This window comes from Camelus ferus, chromosome 32, assembly GCF_009834535.1.
Source record: "Camelus ferus isolate YT-003-E chromosome 32, BCGSAC_Cfer_1.0, whole genome shotgun sequence".
NCBI classification, from domain to species: domain Eukaryota; kingdom Metazoa; phylum Chordata; class Mammalia; order Artiodactyla; family Camelidae; genus Camelus; species Camelus ferus.
The window spans coordinates 2,250,725-2,270,069 of record NC_045727.1 but is presented as its reverse complement, the minus strand read 5'-3'; the positions used below and the strand labels follow the sequence as shown (position 1 = coordinate 2,270,069).

At 44.3% G+C, this 19,345-nt stretch overlaps 1 protein-coding gene across 1 annotated transcript in view; it reads right to left on the bottom strand.

Moving 5' to 3' along the window:
- The window catches only part of CLIP1 (CAP-Gly domain containing linker protein 1), a 112,167-nt gene that overhangs the window by 59,277 nt on the left and 33,545 nt on the right, over positions 1–19,345 (bottom strand). The window contains 5 exon segments of the mRNA XM_032471588.1: positions 356–391; positions 393–554; positions 4,070–4,292; positions 5,952–6,076; positions 18,454–19,025. Coding sequence (XP_032327479.1) covers positions 356–391; positions 393–554; positions 4,070–4,292; positions 5,952–6,076; positions 18,454–19,025 — 1,118 coding nt within the window.

Genomic DNA, 19,345 nt, shown 5'->3' with positions numbered 1-19,345 from the left:
GAAAAATCCACAGAAGAGCAGTTGTAGTCACTGGTCAGGTCCTAGCACACAAGCTCAGCTGACACACACAGGCCAAGAGGACCCATATGTAGAGACCCAGAGTGTGGGAGACTCGAGAAGAACAGAGCTTCATCTTAATGATGACGCCCACCAGTACCCCAGGGCACAGCTTTCAAACTAGCCTAGCAGAGACGTTCACGCTCATCTCCAGTGCTCTCAAGACCAGCTCCTGGCTCCAAGCACCGGGTACACTGTTCAGCCTCCTCCCTCAACTTAGAAACCATCACCGTCTCCGCAGTGAGATCAGCTCAGAACCCGTCACCGTCTCCGCAACACAGTCAGTGCCAGACTTCACCTGGTCGTGTCCGTCCCGGGCCAGAGCTAGCTCCTGCTTCTATCTCCCCCACGTGGCTCGTGGCCTTGGCCACCTCCGCCCTCTCTAGATCCCGTTCGGCCAGCAGCTGCTCAATGTGCTGCTGCTTCTCCTTCAGGGCCTCCTGCAGGGCCGTGGTGCCGGAGATCTTCCTGGCGTAACGGGAGGAGGTTTCGGTCAACTGCAAAGGAAAGGTAGAGAAATGAAGGGCCATGATGCTACGGGGAGGTGCAGAGGGAGCAGAGCATGCATGGCGTGCGTCTCCTCGGCAAAGCAGAAGCGCTGCCCCGATCATTAGGAAAGGCTTCTTGGCAACGGAACAAGACAGCACGTGCCTCCTGTCTGGAAATTTCACAAAGAACACATCAATGTACAGAGGCCACGGAACAACCGGGGAGATCTTTAGGAGGAGAAGTGGCTCAAGACCAAAGGTGCCCTGAGCTCGGATGACAGGGCCTGGCGGGAATCTAGAAGAATTCCTCGGGACCCACGTAAGCTTCTCTAGACCCCATCTCGGCCTGAGCTTCATTAATAGTCATTTTCTTGTTGTGACAGTTTGGCCAATTTTTTCATCCTTAGGCTTGAGGAGGAGACTCTTTCCAACTTCTTAAGCTTCTAAATACCATTGAGTGACCAAGAGGCCACACTCGGAGTCACAGACTTCCTTCAATTGATTACACAGTTGGATCTTTGTCACGATTTTCCTCATCTTTCTTTCAAAATGAGAGGCAGTGGTGATTTCACCCGGGAATCCAGCCTTCAGGACCTGATTCCCAGTCACCAGGGAGATATGTGAGGATAAGAGGCAAAGGAAATCTGTAGCTGCCTTCAAAAGCATGTGTGAGTGGAGAGTGAGGTGCACACAGAGAAAAGGGGTGCAGGACAGAGAAAAGTGGGGAGAGAGAAACTTGCGGAGAAAGAGATGCAGGGGAGGGGCAGAGAGAGAAAAAGCGGGGAACGGAGGGGAAGGGGGGGAAACGAGGGGAGGGAGAGAGACTGGTGGGTGAGGCGGGGGCAAAGCTCACTTCACCTCAGTCGTCTGTTAATCTCTGCTGTTGCACAGACCCGATTGCTCCACCTTGAGGCTAACAGTCTTGTAAAAAACCAGAGGAAATAACCTGTTAAGTGTTAGTAGGTAATTTGGGAAAGCTGAATGAGATTCCTCCAAGCTGGGCTCCTGGGGCTCGACAAGTCCAGGAAAGGCCTTGTGCCTCAGCAAGCGTTTCTCCGTAGCCGTTTACTTGGCAATTGCTGGCTCCAGACCCAGGCCGCTCGACTTCATCCTCTGTAATCGAAGCCTCCTTTGCCACCTGAACACTCTTCTCGCCCCCGTCTACCCGAGCCCCCAACCAGGATGCAGACTCACAGTGAGGATCTGCCATCAGTTAGGCAACCTGACAGCTATGAGAGCAAAGTAAACCCAAATGGTCCTTCACTATTTCTATTTAGTGAAATTTCTTGAATTACTTAAATATAAGGGGGGGGGGAATTTCTGTTCTTTCAACCATCTTACCATAACTTTCCAATTTCTTCCTGAATACAGAGTATGAGGTCCCCACGCCCTGTGCAGAATTTCAAGGGGAACACAGCGACACCTGTTGGACATCAGGCAAACTACCTGCTGGAGGGAATTCAGTTTCAACCTTAGATTGCACTACATTCCTTTCGATAATGTCTTTTCGAAGCTGGGTTTTGGCTACTGCCAGGACGAAAAGCAAGTACTGCGCAAAAATCAACGTGGCACAGGATATGAGGGTGACCGTGTTCAGTAAGAATCCAAGGTTTGCAGGGCCCAACAGGAGAGGGCAACCTAGGATTAAGTAATTGTGGCTTTTTAAGAATGAATTTAAAATATTACTTTTTCTTTCAATGAATGCTATCTTTTTTTTCTGAGCAGCTACTAAACTGTTAGGACATAAATATTAAGTTGTTTGGACCTAATTACTTACTAAATAGAACTGTCAGCTATTTCTTTTGGCCTACGGGCACTGTGAAAAAATAACTGAGACTTAAATGTTCTGTGAAACCAGAAAGTTTGAATACCTCTGTGCTCAATAATTTCAGAAGATCATTTTGCATTAAAGAATCTTTGGGAGATACAGATATATAGGATCACATTGCTGAGATGTGTTATTAGGAAGTCACACCTTCAATTACCCAATGTTTTTCATATTTTCTTTTATGGTGATTTTTGGTTTAGAAACTACAGCCACTCTGCAAAGACATACAGAAACAAGCTGTTTTACAAGGCAAGGGGACTCTTTTCTCTTTTGGTGGTTTTCTTCACTGAATGAGGTGAGCTAAGAGGAATAAGAACTGGTCTAAAAAGTAAGAAGAGAGGTTGGGGGAGCAGGGAGGGCTTGGTTATTCTCCAAAGAAATGGACACCTAATTACAACATAATAAAAATTACTAAAGAAAGAATTCTTCATCCAGAGTAGACACTCGCACGGAACTGCTTCTGGGTTAGCGACGTTAACCAGTTAAGCGCATCAGAGTCCGCTGACCCACTGTGGACTCTGAACCAGGCTTTGGCCAAACGGGGGCTTTTCTTCACCTCCATTTCATTCAAACATTCAAGAAGTTCTGGGCAGGCTTTTCTCATGAAGTCCAGTTGTAGTTTTTCTGTGGAAGATGCAGGCGTCCTTCTATGTGCAACATGACAGAGTCCGAGCAGGTATGTTACCTGAGCATACGAGGAAGAGTCCGGCTGGCTGCAGAGGAACATGACCCCTACTTTAAAGAAAGGCTCCTCCGCCTTGCCCTCCCCTGCCCAAGGTCAATGGAAAGAAGGCCAAAGGGGATCTAGGGCCAGCAGCCTTGCTCCCCAGTCACGTCACGTCACATTCTAATTCCTGTCTTAGTCCAGAGTCGCAAGGCAGAGGTCCAGAATTCAGGCTGGAGTACACTCTTACGTGGCCATTTCAAATTTAAACAGTATTTGCCTTGCTTCAAGTGAATAAACTCAGGGGCGGGGGTAGGGCAGGGAGATGAAGCCAAAAAGTCATTGCTTTGACCCTAAAAAATTGGAAGTTGACACACAGAATGAGATGTTGCCTATTTTCTTTTGATTCTGATGAGTTTATCTCACTGAGCTAAACGGGAAAGAGAGGAAAAGAGGAAGAGGGAGTGGGAGGAGTAGGTGGTGAGAGGAGACAAAGCAAAACACGGCTCTTCCCAGCATCCTTTCCAGTTCCCTAAGGTCCCCTCTGCATCCTCCGGCCTGAGTCAGGAGGGCTCCACACACTAACTGCTTTCAGAGGGTGAGACCGTATTAACGTCACATTAAAATTCTAAGAACGTGCCTTTTCTCAAAATACTTTAGTTCCTAAGATTGTTTGAAGTCAAAGAGACCCACGTCCTTGAGGAAAAGGATCCCTCCAGTCTTCCTATCATCCTTGTGCCAGAACGATTTCAGGATGAAGGACCATCGCGTATGTTAGACTAGGGAGCAGCTTCCACAGATTCACCAAGAACTGTTACATCTTAAAGCCCTGAGAACCTGAAAAGAGCTGTTAAAACTACTTCAAAACTTGTATTTTTGTTAGTTTCTTTGTGAAATTTGTTAGGATTTTCACAAGCTACAACTAACACTTAGTACAAGGGCAAGGGGAGATTTGATATTTCCTGGAGCAAAGCAGGCGTGCCAACAGGGGGCATAGAGAGCGCGCAGGCAGGAGGAGGGAGGGAGGCTCACCAATCCTGTCCGACTGGGCTTGCTGCTCACGGAGGAGGCCACGGAGCTCAGGGAGCTGAGCGAGGAGGCTGAAGGGCTGCGCTTCAGGCTGGCGGGTGTGGTGGCCATCACCCGCCTCACTGCAGCGGCCTTGGCTTTGGCTGGCGTAGTGGAAGGGAAGCCAATCTTGGTCACTTTGTGGACAGGAGCAAACAGGCCATATTTGGGTTGACACTGAAAATATCTTTAGAAAACAACACAGTAACAAAAAATGCAACTTAATGACAAGAGATAACAACTATAACCAAAAAGCTCTCCTAACTCCTAACTTATGACCAGTCTGCTGTGAATTCTGCCAACAAGCCGGGGTGACGCATTCACTCGTATGTAGGTTAATAAATAACAGTGTAAATAACAGGTAAATAATAAACAGTGTGTTTCAGGAAACACACTAGGAAATAAAAATACAAAACAGAGAGACGGAATCACACATCTGTTACTAAGATTCTACGCAAAGGGAAGACATTTCTACTGTCTGATAAACATGCAACAGAGGAGTCCAACAATCCAGTGACCCCACTTAATAAAACTTTGCCAAACAAAGGGAAAAAGAAGTCAAACAAGCACCTAACTAGTGATTCACTAAAGTAAAGGGGGGGAATTGTCAACCAGTAAGTCAGTCATCGGACTGACACTGGAGATCCTATGACTCTAGAGAATGATAACATCTTAACACCTAGGACGGCGTCCCTGCAGTACCTTGCAGTAACCTACAATGAAGAAGAATATGAAAACAGACATATGTACGTACGTGAATGACTGAAACGTTACGTTGTACACCAGAAAGTGACACCTTGTAAAGTGACTATACATCAATTAAAGAATAAAAGAAATTACAATGCAAAGCAAAAAAAAAAAAAAAGGGATGACTTCATAATTGATGTAGCACCAATAAAATGTATCTCCTCCAGGCACTGTGATTGTATTTGGGGCATAGGGTCTATACGCTCATGATCAGTCCGCATACATTTTGTGAGTAAAATGTTACCTACGACACTTCATACTACTAAAAATCATATACCACACCAGTGCCCAAGGCCGTCAAAGCATTCTGAAAGAAGTGTGGGAAATGCCTCTTGCATTCATTTGCATTACTTAACTCCCGTCCTACCCCTGGGAGGCGAGAGTGGGGTTACCCTCACAGTGGAAGAGGTGTGCCTGCTGTCAGTTCTCTCGCACAGGACAGAATTCTCGTCGTCAGATATGAAGGCACATTTTGCCTTCTTGTCCTAACAAAGCCAGCTTCCTTCTCTTCACTCCCCCACCCCCGATGCCCAGAAACTCACTCAGACGTTGACTGCGATCAAGGGGAGAGAAGCCAAAAGAACGACAGAGTATTTCCTTTCTATTTAGAAAAATAAAATGAAAATACTGTATATGATCCTCTAGTGGTGGGATCATGTCATTACTGTAACACAGACTACAGACTTCAGGTGATACTGATGTGTCAGTGAAGGGCCATCAGTTGTAATAAAGGCACGGCTCGGGTGCAGGAAGCTGGAGACAGGGAGGCTGTGCATGTGGCGGGGTAGAGGGGAGGTAGGTGGGAAATCTCTGTACCTTCCTCTCAGCTCTGCTGTGAACCTAAAACTGCTCTGAGGAAATAGAGCCTTAAAAATAAATAAATAAGCCGAATGCTTGTTCAGATGCATTACAAATATGACTAAGAAAGACAGTCGAAAGAACTCCAGTACTAGCGGGGGAGAAAATCAGTGATGAGCCTTAGGAAATAAAAGCCCGGCTCCTCAAAACATTCGCGTCCGTTTCATTGCACACAGCGGGTGGGACCCGCTTGAACACCTTTGCATGCAAGAGGGAGACGAGATTCCAACCGTGAACAAACCTTGTTCCAGCAACAGCCCCGTCGTTCTTCCCAAGAGGCTCGTCTAACTCCACGCCACACCACTCCCCCTTCGCGAAGTCTGTCTCCCCGAGAAACCGGACCACGCCGGCCTTCGTGCCACCAACCTGGAGGAAGAGAGTTAAAATGGAGAGATGAACACAGGCACCATCCTACAGTGTGGTCCTTTGCAGCTGCAGCCAATAACTGAGGGCTGTGTTCCATCGTTTCTTTTTGTTTGGGGGGGATTAGGTTTATTTATTGGGGGGGGGTGATTAGGTCTACTTATGTATTTATTTTAGAGGAGGTACTGGGGATTGAACCCAGGACCTCGTGCATGGTAAGCATGTGCTCTGCCACTGAGCTCTACCCTCCCCGCTGCCATTCTTTTTTTATTTCAAATACTCATTTCATCATATTCTCCCTTGTGCACATGAGAACACACAGATGAGGCTGAGTCTTATTAAGATTTCAAAAGTTCAGTATTTGTGCTACTGACACAGCATCTTAATTACCGCTACTTCACAGTCTGCATCTGACTTGCTAGTGCTGGTTTCCCCGACTGCTCTTCTTCTCTGAACATTCTTTGATTTTCTTTTTTCTAAGTTTCTTTTTTTTTTCAATTAAAAAAAAATTCTCCAATTATAAGAGAGATGGGTCACCGTGGGCGACTAAGAACATTAGAAGCAAAGAAACGTGCCACCTGTATTCTCTGCACCAGAGCAGAGGCCAGAGCAGGCACTGCTGACATCCTGGCTCGTGTTCCCGCTATGCCGTGGCGGTTGTTCAGCACCCACCGTACAGATGTACCACGCACTTCACCCAGCCTTTGTTTGGGATGTTCACACTTTTCTTATTCATTTAAAAAAAACCTCTTGGGGGTTGGGTCTAGCTCAGTGGTAGAGCTCACGCTCAATGTGCACGAGCTCCTGGGTTCAATCCCCAGCACCTCCTCTGAAAATAAATAAATCTAACTATCCTCCAAACTACAAAAACAAAAAACAAAACAAAACAAAAAATACCTCTTCATAATGAACAGAATTTATTCTTAAACAGCCAGTACATTCTCATGGTTCAAAAAAAATTGTTAAATATAAGTACATATGAAGGGCAGAGTGTCTCTGACTGAACTCTTGTCCGGACCTGCCCCCTCTCACCATCACAGGGGACCACCGCTCCTGATTCATAGTGCGTCATTCCTCCCAGCATTCCTCCATGCATATAAAAGCACATGTTAGATTTATATTTTCCTTCCTCCCTTTCATTTTCACACAAAAGCCAGCATACTGCACGCACTGCCTGCACCTTGCTTTATTCCCCATCAAGACAGGACGTCCGCCCTTGTGTTAAAAGCACACATCCTTCCACCCTATGGCTTCACTGAAATTTATTAAATCAGCCCCTACTGGGAGACACTGAGGTTACACACGTTTAATATTTAAAAATCATTTTGGCTAATTTTTTTAAAAGTCCAATGGGACTGTGTTAAATGAAGCTTACCTTGGGAAGATAACTTACTGATCTTTACAAGAAACCAGCTTTTAGGGTTTTCATTTTTCTTTTTGATGTTCTGTGTTTAATTCACTTTTTATCTATTTCCTTTTTCCTACTTCTCTGTGGTTTATTACTCTTTTCTCCCTAATGTCTTAAGACCAATACTAATTTACTTTTTAATACCAAGGGCATTTGTTTCTAATTTTTCTCTGAATATAGCTTTCTGTGAGTTTGAGATGATAAACGTTTTTTTCCAACTGCATTTAACCTTTGTTGAAGATGGAAAGTGTTAAAGCCTCAAAGCTATATACTTTTTCTCTGCAAGAGAAACTCTGTGAAACTGATCGGAGGAACCAAAGCAGTTATGGTTTAAAGTACCCCGGACAGGACGGACAGAGGGCAGGAGCGCCCGGACACTCCAGAAACGTCCTGGGGCCATGGTCGGTGTCACTGAGGAAGGAGGGAGCTGGAGGCTGGAGAAACGCCACGCAGGAACCCCACTGTGCCGAGCCCAGGAAGCACTCAACACACCTCTGCTGAAGAAATGAAAGGTGACCTTCTCCGCGGGGCACTACCCAGAAGAGGCCACTTTTCCATGTAAACCCACAAAAAGGAAAAAAGATACTCCACGGCTGAAAAAGATGGCTCAGAAGTAAGCAAAGGATGAAATATGCTAAACATAGACTAAGCCTGGGCTCTAGTCTGTTAATTAGTCAAGTCGCTCAATTTCTAAATCTTAGTTTCCTCATAAGCAAACTGGGAATAATTATAGGACAGCTGAGAGGATTAAACAAAAAGATCCACATAAAACTGCTCAGTGCCGGGTCAGATAGACAGCCAGGGTGCCCGTGCTGAGGACAGGACCAGCTCCAGATCCAGCAGACGGGACCTTTAACACCCCTCCGGTAACCACGGACTGTACCAACAGCCCCCCACACACAGCTGGCCCCTGCTTGCCCCGTCCTCTCAGAGCAGCAGGCTAGCCAGCGTCACATGAGCAGAACCCAGCACATTAGTTAAAGATGATGCAATCTCCTCGGATGATCTGTTGAATTCTTTGCGGGTGAGTCTAAGTCACTGTCCTGACAATTGTTTTACTGGGAGGCGTCTAACAGGCTGTGGGCAGTAAATTCTCTAAACAATCCACAGGCTTCATCCAGGTCAGAAGCTTTGTAACAAATTACCACAAATAACAGATCAGCAACTTTTCTCTAAATGTAGGTAATAGAATATTACCTACAAAATTAAAAATGCCTGAAAATAAAAAAAAAAAAGATGCCATTCAGTTTGTTTCAAATGGATGCTTACTACTTCCTAGAATGAGCAGTCTTCTTATGCTTTTTCCTCCCACCTAACTTGGAATTCTTGACTCATCCAACAGATAATATGCTTTCCTTTTTCCCTATAATAGATCTTTAGTAATTATTCAACAGAGGAAGTCCCATGAAGTCCAAAAATCACTCAAACTCTTTTCTGTTTAATCATTGTTAAGTCAAATTTTTTTCTAAACATTTAAACATGATTTTATCAAGTTACATTTCACTTCTCATGTGTCCAGAGAACCCAGAGTATTCTAGTACGTGCATTTACATTAAGTATAAGCCACAGTTTTCAAATCTATGTTTTAGGGGCAGATATCAAGATTATTAAAGAAAAAAATTTTACAACATTGAAACAAAAACAAAATCAAAATGGCCAGCACAAATAACTACCACTCATTCTCTTTACTTTCAGAATACGTAACTCCTAACACTGTGGTCAACATTAAGTCAACATTAGAAATCACTACTGGAGACCAAATTAATTTAAACTAGAAACTCAGCTAAAGGAAAACCTAGCTGTGTCCATGGTTTAGCAAATCTCAGATTTTTAAGTTCTCACTCATTTATTCAATATGTATTTCTTGCATGCCTGGGCCCTTAGGATACAAACAGACAGAATACAGCGTTGGCCACTGACAGAGAAATTCAAACAAATAATTCCAGTAAAAAGTGACAAGCACTTTAAGAGGTTTCTATGAAATGCTGTGGGAACAGAGACTAACACCCTCCTTGTAAACTTACCTTGTGGAACAAAACCCTGACAAATTCTGCTGGGCTAATGAATGGGTCCACAAACAGGAAACAGGAAACATTTAACCCTCTCTGAACTCTCCCATCTACTTATCAAGTCCCAAACAAGCAGTTTAACCTCACTGTGCCTCAGCTCATGAAGCTATAAAACATCCAATGAGTGGTCACAAGGGACTGTTTCACAGGGACTCTGTGAGCAACAGAATTTTGCGAGATGGCATCTTATTTGCCATATTATAAATTAAGCAGCTCATTTAAAAAGATAAATAAGGCCAATTGGAGTTTACCAAATATAAATTTAGCCCTGACGTAAAACTTAATCACCTGGGAGATGACCGTGCCAGTGCAGGTACTGAACGTTACCTCAACTAGAGAGCCATCCAACTTCGGGCAGCCCTACTGGGCGCCTCTCCCACAAGAAAGGTAAGATCCACACGGCCCGGTTTTCATCCCCTGGGCCGAACAGCACCTCTTGTCACACTTCACAGTGCTACTCCTCCCCTTGAAGGGTATAATGCGACAACAGTATTTAAAACCCTCTGATTCCTTCAGTACTATTTTGTGAGTACCTACTATGTGCCGGGCGGGCATGGTTCTACGTGCTGGGGATAAGACAGTGAATGAGATCAAAGTTTCCAGTCTTTCATGGAGCCTACATCCTGGTCAGGGGAAGATAAGACAACGAACACATAACTAAATGAGAAGATCACTTTAAATACGTAGATGGCTATGAAAAACACAACATGGGAATGTGATGATGCTGGGAAGGGCCTTTAGTTGGGGGGACAGGGAAAGGATCTTTGAGATGACCTCTGAGCCAAGACTCAAGGACTATAAGACATCAGTCCTGCCAAGACCTGGGAGCCGAACATTCCAAGCAGAAGAAAGAGCAAATCCTAAGGTGGGAACGAGTCCGGGCACTGAAGAAACAGCAAGGAGGCCAGTGTAGCTGCAGTGGAGTGAGAAGGGAGGTGAGCGGAGGGCTGAGGTGGGAAGGGTGGGCAGGCTCAGATCATCAGGCCCTACAGGTCTTCAGAAGGGATTTAGATTTAGATTTTAAACGCAGTGGGACATCCATTAGATAACACTGCGCTGGTCTGGGTCACTGCCAAATCTATAGCACCTAGAAAAATGCGTGGCACACAGCAGACACTCACGTACTTACTGGGAGTTAAATACAGCTGTTACAGCCGGCAAGTTTTCTCTAGGCCAAATAAACAGTCCATTTCTTTCACTATTCCCTTTATGTCATCATTTCGATTCTCTCAATCTATAAAATATGATGGTAAGTAAATCCCTTTAAAAAACTAAAAGAGCAGATGATGTACAATGGATATTCTACTTCCAACTCCCCTGGAGCAGGGAAACAAAAGATAACACAGTGAGGAAGACACCAGTTAGAAGTTATGCTTGACTTGTGCTTCTCACTCTTGAAATGACGCTTCCTCTCTGAAAAGCATAGTAACTCCTTCAGGATCCAGGACCCCGAGAATACCAAGAAACGGGGGGGGGGGGTTAACTTGTTACCATAGAGAGTAGGCATAGAACTGCCCTTTAATATAAGATTATAAGCACCAAAAATGTGACATGTTAAACTATAAGCATGAATTCCTTTAAAATTTTTTAAATTAAAACTAAATAAATAGGTGAGTAGATAAATGTGGTATATCCCTAAAACGGAATATATCCAGTCATAAAGAGCAGTGAACCTTTAAAACACTATGCTAAGCAAAAGAAGCAGACATTACAAAACTACATATTATAAAGAGGCACTTATAGGAAATAATCTTGAAAGGCAAATCTACAGAGACAGAAGGCAGATCAGTGATCGCCTGGGGCTGGAGGTGAGAGGCGGAAAATGACTTGCAAACTGGCATGAGGGAACTTCTGGGGTGGATTACAGTGACTGCATAACCCTATACATGCATGCATTAAAAATCACTGAATTGTACACTTACAATGGATGCATAAATTATACCTTCATAAAACTATTTTTAAAAGGAGATAAATATAAGATATGTTTAGCTTAAAATAAAAGACAGGGGTAATGGATGTACATTAGAGCAGTAGGAATGTGTGGGATCCCCTGAGGGGCTAGCAATACAGAAAACCAAAATGCCACCTGGGTGTCACACAGCATTTCTTTATCTACTTTTTAAAAGACGTACCAAGATGTACAGAGACACCAGTATGCCCAACCACCAGATTAATTTCGTCATACTACTCGCAGTGCTTCTAGAGGACTACCACGAGAAATGAGCCAACGTGTAACAGCTAAGCATACTGTGTACGCACAAATGTCTCTTGCAAAAGGTTATCTGGGAACTAGGAAGAAGTCAAACAAATCCATTCTCCATCCCTGGGAACCTGCAAAGAAAATTTCTACATTTTTCTATCCCTGTACACTCCTATTCAAAACACTTTGCATAAACTCCTGAAAACACCAATGAAACAAAAAAGCAACAAAACTCAGTGTATTCCATGGTTATGATTTTCAAAATAGGCAGTTTAGGCAAATGTACTTCTACAAATAGTTCACTTTTTTTCTTCAAAAAAAATTTTTTTAATGAAAGTACTGGGGATTGAACCCAGGGCCTCATGCATGCTAAGCATGTGCTCTACCACTGAGCTATACCACCCCCAAATATTTCACTTTAAAAAAATCTACTTGTAACTGTTTAAACATTTAACCGACACCTCCCCCAAAATGAACCCCTACTAGCCCTGAGGTTGATGGAAGTGTAGACTATTGAACTGCCAATCACATTATGATACAGCACTAAGATTAAAAAGTATCCCACTTGACCAAAATGATATTAGCAAAGTCTACTTTTCTAATCTACATGTTTCATAAGTTACAAAGAGTCTCAGGCTCAAGATATTTTTGTAATTATGCTTCAAGAATTCACAAAAGCAGTATTAGATGTTGGAAGATGTGGTCTAGCAACAGGCATTTAAACACTAGACGCAGGCCTGGGCAGTGGTCAGACTCTCCTCTAAGTCCCAGAGCTTGTCAGGGTAAACTGCCTCCTCAACCCAGAAACCCCCAAGCCCCAGGGCCTAGTCAAAGTTCTCAAGGCACAGATACCAGCTTTGATGTCTTTGGTGTTAAGACACTGGCTTAGGTTTGCAAAAAGAACCTAATTTCACGGTGATCAGCCAAGCCCAGGTACTGAGCCCTGTAGAAAACTTTCAAGACTGTGAAAAGAGCACTGGTGTAGGCAGACAGGACACCACCATGCAGGGGAACAGCTTTCAGCGCATCACTCTGACTGTGTGAAGAGCAGAACTGAGGAGAGACCAGGCTAGCACATGGCAGCAGTCTGCAGGTCCAGGTGCAGAGGATGACGGCCTACCTACATCAAGGCCGCTCAGGACGAGGGGGCTGGAGCGAGGAGGATGGGGAGTAAAACCAAAGACGGGCACTCCCACGGGCGGATGAGCTTATGCACTCCCAAGCCTCAGAAGTGAGGTGGGTAATAAGCACTCGTATCCTACCCGCTCACAGCTGAAAGCAAGGGCAGGAGGAGGAGCGCTGGGAACTGCTAAGATGTGACTCCACTAAACCCTGCTGGGCACGGATAAGAGGAAGCTGCCGCAGCCAGCGGCTCATCTGCAGTGTGTCTCTGCATTTCCCTCTGAGACAATCCCACAGGGCTATCCTCGGTAAGATTTAAGGCTTCTGGAAATTGAAAATGAAAAAAAGCAAAACTAAAATCAGAAAAAAATAATTCCTCAAGACTGGGATATTGTGCTGTACACCAGAGATAGACACACTGTAATTAACTGTCCTTCAATAAAAAAATTTTTTTTTATTTTTTTAAATTAAGAAAAAAGAAAAAAGAATTCAAATCTGCAGTAATCCTCATTGCAAAGGAATTAGGCTAAGTAAAGACTATGGTGCTGAAAAAGATCTCAACATTTCAGCCAAGCTGTCCAGAAAAGAGTTGTTAACATAATGTGAACATGTGGAGCCTTCTCAACTTTGGATCATACAAAGTAAGATCCTCCTATGAACAACAACTCTATCAGCAATCAAGGGACAGAGAGGCCACCGTGCAAAGAACAGCTTCAGCAAAGCACAAACCTCCACCCCAAAGGAGCCCCAGAACCCCCTAGGTAGATGACAAACAAACGCCCAATGGAGGTCACGGCCAGACTCATAGATTTGGGGGTTATAAGTCACTGGTAAGAAGACTCAGAAAAATAGAAGGAAGCAAATTATTACAAAGGGTATACTTGTACACTCTTTGTGGGAACATAAAACAATAGAGGCTTTTTGGACTACACTTTGGCAATATTACAATTTTAAATATTTATATATTCTTTGACTCTCAAATTTCATTTTTTGGGGGAAAAGGGGGAGCAACCCAAGGACCTAAGATTAAACCAGGTACCCCAAACAGTGTGATAGTAAAAGCATGCTTATTATTTTAAATGAAGAGTTATATTTACTAGCATAGAAATGCCCCAAATCTACCAAAATATACTGTAAAATGATGTATAATATGACCTCACTGTGTGTTTTAAGTCTACTCATTATAGATAAATCTCACAAACGATGTTGAACAAATGAAGAAAGACATAAAAAAGTACATACTGAATGAACTGTAGTTATTTAAGACTCAAACACAAGCAAAATAACTTATATTTTTTTTTAAATCTCAGAAAGATATTTTTCCCTTTCACAGTATTCAAAAGACCTACAGATTTATGCCATAAGATTCTTAGTTTAAGAGTCCTGGGAGCAGCTCAGAGAAAGAGAAAGCTTGTTACTTTAAAAACAAAAGGCTAGTAAGTAGCTTCCTTCCCACATGTGGTCATAAGCTAAGAATTAGAGGCACCGAACACAGAGTCCCAGACGCGGACACAACCATGCTGAAACAGAACAGCTGGAAGTCGGTCAAGTTCCTTAAGAGTCTGACATCACATCCTCGAAATAGCGAATACTCCCAAAAATGCAGCAAGATCATCTCAGAAACACTCGGTGTAATTAGTTCCCCCAGGGATGTCCAGGCTGGAAAGAGGTAAGTCTCTGCGAGCCAGGTGAACCACGGCATCAACCCAAAGCAGCCCGTCCCAGAGGACCGACAAAAGCAATCTTCATCCATCAGGATCCATGGAATATTCATGAGGACAAATGGGAACAGAGAAGCCAGAGAGAGATGGGAAGGAGGCAGGTGGGTCTGTTATCAGCAACTCTGCCTGGCCCTCAGGGACAGAGCTCACTTACCGCACTGGGGCCCAGGAGCAGGGAGGCTTGTGCCTCCTTCGTGCCTCGCCCGCCCACCCTCCCCTCTCCCCTGGCAACCACCAGTTTGTTCTCTGTATCTGTGAATGAGTCTTGTTTGTTTCATCATGTTTGTTCATTTGTTTTTATTTTTTAGATTCCACATAATACAAGTGAAATCATACAGTATTTCTCTGTTAGACTTACTTCACTTAACATAATGCCCTCTAGGTCCATCGATGTTGTCACTCACGGCAAGATTTCATTCTTTTTATGGCTGAGTAATATTCCATTGTGTATATGTATATATATACACACACACACACACCTTCATCGTCTTGATAAATTCATCCATCCATGTACATTTAAGTTGCCAGCAGAATTTCATTTAATTAGGAAAATTCGAGGTCAGTTTCAATTTCTAAATCTAATTTCCTTAAGACACTAATTTGGAAGTCAAAATGTTTTACATTTCTAAATCAAAGATCTCTATTAAACAAGGCAGCATGATAAAGTAGAAGAAACACAGGAACTGGGAGTAAGAGGCCGTGGGGTATGTGTGCACATACATCACATGCCACCTGAAGCAAGTCACACTTCTTCTCTGGGCTTCAGCACTCTAAGCAAAAAGAGGCACTTGGTGATCTCAAAAGAGCCTTTCCAGCTCTAAAATACTATAACTCTAAGGTACTCCTTTAATTTCTCCTAGAAATACTAACCAAAGGCAGTAAATCATTTACTGCCTCCAATAACACACTCATGACTTAAGACTTACAGCTACAAATTCTTTCCCAAGTACACTAGTTTTGAACATGTCATTAAAATTTTCCTACAAATATGCCATTCAAACCTCAAAAACCCAATCTGCATCTGCAGAATCTTCTGCTTCCTTCCTATGAAAAGGGAGGAAGTCTCGCCCTATGTCTCAATCAAAGTCAAAGCCATCCCTGTGTGTACTCAGGGTGCATTTCACCACTGATCCCCCCTCTCTACTGTGTCTGCCACCTGTTCCTCTGGTCTGGATCACATTAGTCAGAATATAAACACTGTGGACTCCACCGTCTTTGTAAATACACCTTCTCTGGATCCAGCACTCCTCCGGCATCAGCCTGACATCTCTACTCTCCTTCGACATTCAACTTCTTCCAAGAGTGACCAGCCCAAATCCACTCTCCACCACCTCAGTCCATCCTTTACAAAGCAGCCGGAGTCATCTTGTCCAAACTACAAATCTAACCACACCACTTACCACTCTTGCTGCTCTTAAGGTCAAAATCCTTCACATACCCTACCCTTACAGGCCCTCTGACACCAGTCCCTGCGGACGCCACCTGGCAACGAGTCTCATTTCCCACCCCCATAATACAGACATAGTAGAGAGGGGGGATCAGTGACGAAATGCACCCTGCATGGGGAAGCTCCTGCATGGGGGTCCCGGGGAAGGACATGGGCCTCTTCCACAAACGTGCCAACTCCCTCCCATCTGAGGAGCCTGCCAATCCCTCTGCTAGAATGTTCCCTCCTGCCACGGCCATCCCTTCTGCCTGGCCAATTCCTAGTCTCCTTCAGGTCTACTTCAATCATTACGTCCTCATGGAAGCATTTTGTTGTGAGCTAAACCATCCTGATCTTGTCTGTTTTATCAGCCAAGCAGCATAAGACTTGACTGACGTGACCAGTATTTTAATCACCTTTGGCTGGTGGGAAGGCAAACTTGCTTTGAAAGCTCGCCACGCGCTTTCCCATTTCATTTACAGCTAAGCACTCAGAATGGCGTTGCACATACCCTGCAGCGTAGTCTGCAAAGCAGTCCTGCGCCGAGGTAACGGGCTTCTGATTTAACCAAAGCTTACTAGATAAGTATGTACCAGGAGCCTAAAAGTGCCTATGCCCTTTGACCTAGTAATTCCATCTCTATAAACTGATCCTAGGGCAGTAAGAGATACACACACACAAATGTTAAAGGGCATTCATGGCAGCACCATCTATAAAGTACAAAGGGGGAAAATAGCATCAAAAAACCTTCACTGCAGCCGTGCCAAATTCAGAACTGGTGCAGCGAGTGAGGTCTAGAGAGTCGAGTTACAGGCTGAGCTGCTTAGCCCTGAAATGCTGTTTTAAGAACGTTCGACGTTCGGAAGCATTGACCTCTGAAACTCATGATTACCATAACTGGAAGAAGGAACCTGCTGACCTTGAAACCAAGAGATCCAGAAGGAACCCCCTGAAGGTATTAAAGGCCTCCCACAGGCGTGCAGGGGCTCCTGGATTCGCGACGCTACAGGACGGGGAGGCAGAAGTCCTGGATTCTAAACCTAATACCTGCCTTGGACACACATGTGACTCAAGGTCGTCACTTCCTTTCTCTGGGCTTAAGTTTCCTTGTCTATAAGACTAACACAATCACATATACTTCCAATTTTTAAATTATACTATCAATCATCAACTCTACATAACAGGTTCTGGAGTAAAAATCCCCAAACTTCAACGGCAGGTTTACCACCCTTCAGGCTGGGCAAGACCCTGGGCAAGTGACTGTACTTCTTAGAGCCTGTTTCCTCATCAGTTCCGGGGGGGGCCACCCCATCACACCTTTGAAACATGACAGGAGGGGCACAGCGCACTCTTGAGGATGGCGGCCATTCTTCTCTCCCTACGGCATTAATGGGAGCCTCCGGGCCCGATGGAATTTGACGGCTGTTGAACTCAGAAAGGTAACCGAAAGGGCACAGGGTCAGAGACCTCAGACAAGCCACGTGCCTTGAACTGGAGTGACTAAAGTGTTGAAAAAGTGGAATAGTGAAGCTTTAAATTTTCATCAGCGAGGAACATCACTACCATTTCTTGCGTGTTGACTGGGTACCAGGCACTGCTCAGACTTTTATATGTATCCCCTCGTTTAATCCTCATGACAGTGCTGTGAGGTTAGCGCTATGATTCAGCCTCATTTTCACATGAGAAAACAAAGAAGTTAAATAACTTGCTGAGGTCACAAAGGCAAGGCTGGACTCAGCCTGTGTTTTTAGCGCTGCTACACTGCCTCTCATTTAAAACAAACAAACAAACAAAGAATAACAATTGCTGGGTCGTAAAGTCAGGGGTTCTAGAATGCACAGCCTGTGACCTTATACACTGCGTTTCCTGCTTATTAGTGAAACAGAACCTACTGTACATTTCCTTCCTTTTCCGAGACCTAAACCTATCATTTAAAAGGCACAGAAATTCTGAAGTAACATTCCGTGATGTCTGAGTTCTCCAAGACACTTAAGGAAACAGGATCTCATATCTACACACTCACTACCCTTAGAGCAAAAATTAAAAACCAGAAAGAAAAAAAAAAAATCTTAAAAAAAAAAAAAAGAATCCAAGTCCACCTCTGAGCTTGTTTCGTCAAGTAAAGCTACCTTAATCTTTACAAGCTAAAATCTCAATATTCTTTTGGCTAAACTGGAAGCTAAAACTAGAGTTGATCATTGCAAACCTACACTTTTACTACGCGCAAACTACAAAGCCAGTTTCTAATCTGTTGCGTGTTTATACATAAACAGAAACAGAAAAGCTGATTACTTTGTAGGTGAGCAGTCATCCCCACAGAACAGATCCTCAGCCAGCGTGTGTGTGTGTGTGTGTGTGTGTGTGTGTGTTTCCACCCACTCCAGTGGTCATCTCTCAGCTCAACACAACGACCTCGGAAGGTCTGTGAACTCACCAACACTCGGTCTCCAATTTTGAGCTCTCTTTCCCCTTTCTTGATTGAGCCGGCCTCGGAGAGGTTGGAGATGGATTCACTGGCAGTTTTTGTAAGGTTGCTGATCTGAGATGCAGCTGAAGGTTCCTTGGCCGGGGGCTGGGACGATTTATGGGGAACGTTTGAGGCAGGGACTGGGGAGGAGGACACCATGCTGGCCGCGGACGTGGACAGAGGCGAAGCCGCCCTGGACGCGTGGGTCGTCTGAAGGCCGTTAGCTTCATCTTCTGCCTGCACCTTCCTTGTCAGCTTCGACGGTCGGGTGAAGATGCCCTTTAAAGGCTCACACTGGAAATACCGAACTCCTGCCACCGAACCATCATTCTTGCCTATGGGTTCATCGAGAACAATCCCGGCCCACTGGCCTGGTGCAAACTGGGTTTCTCCTAGAAACTGGATAAATCCAGGCTTATTCCCATTCACCCAAACTCGCTCCCCAACTCGGAAGTCATCCACAAACTCCTCCTGTGTCTCAGAGGATGGAGTGCTCGATGCTTTTTCACCAGATATTGTCTTTTCTACTGGAGCTGCAACTGAAAACGGAAGAAAGGATCAGGAAAGATTCAGTTTCATATTTAAGCAGACAACCCCTAAGTTAAAGTCAGATAAACTAGATAAAAAGGCCGAAAGCAACAGAAGTGGCCGCAACATTTCAAGAGGTGCTGTTTATCTCTTTCTTTTCTCTGTTTTTTTTTGTTAGCAAGGAGGCAAGTACTGATCCATCACTACCATTTTCAGTGCTGCCAAAATTCAGTGAGTTGATAAGACTTAATCCCTATTTGTAGTTAAGACTAGAAAGTCAAAACAAGAAAAAAAAAAAGTAGTCCTCTTCCCAGAATTCATAACATAGGTC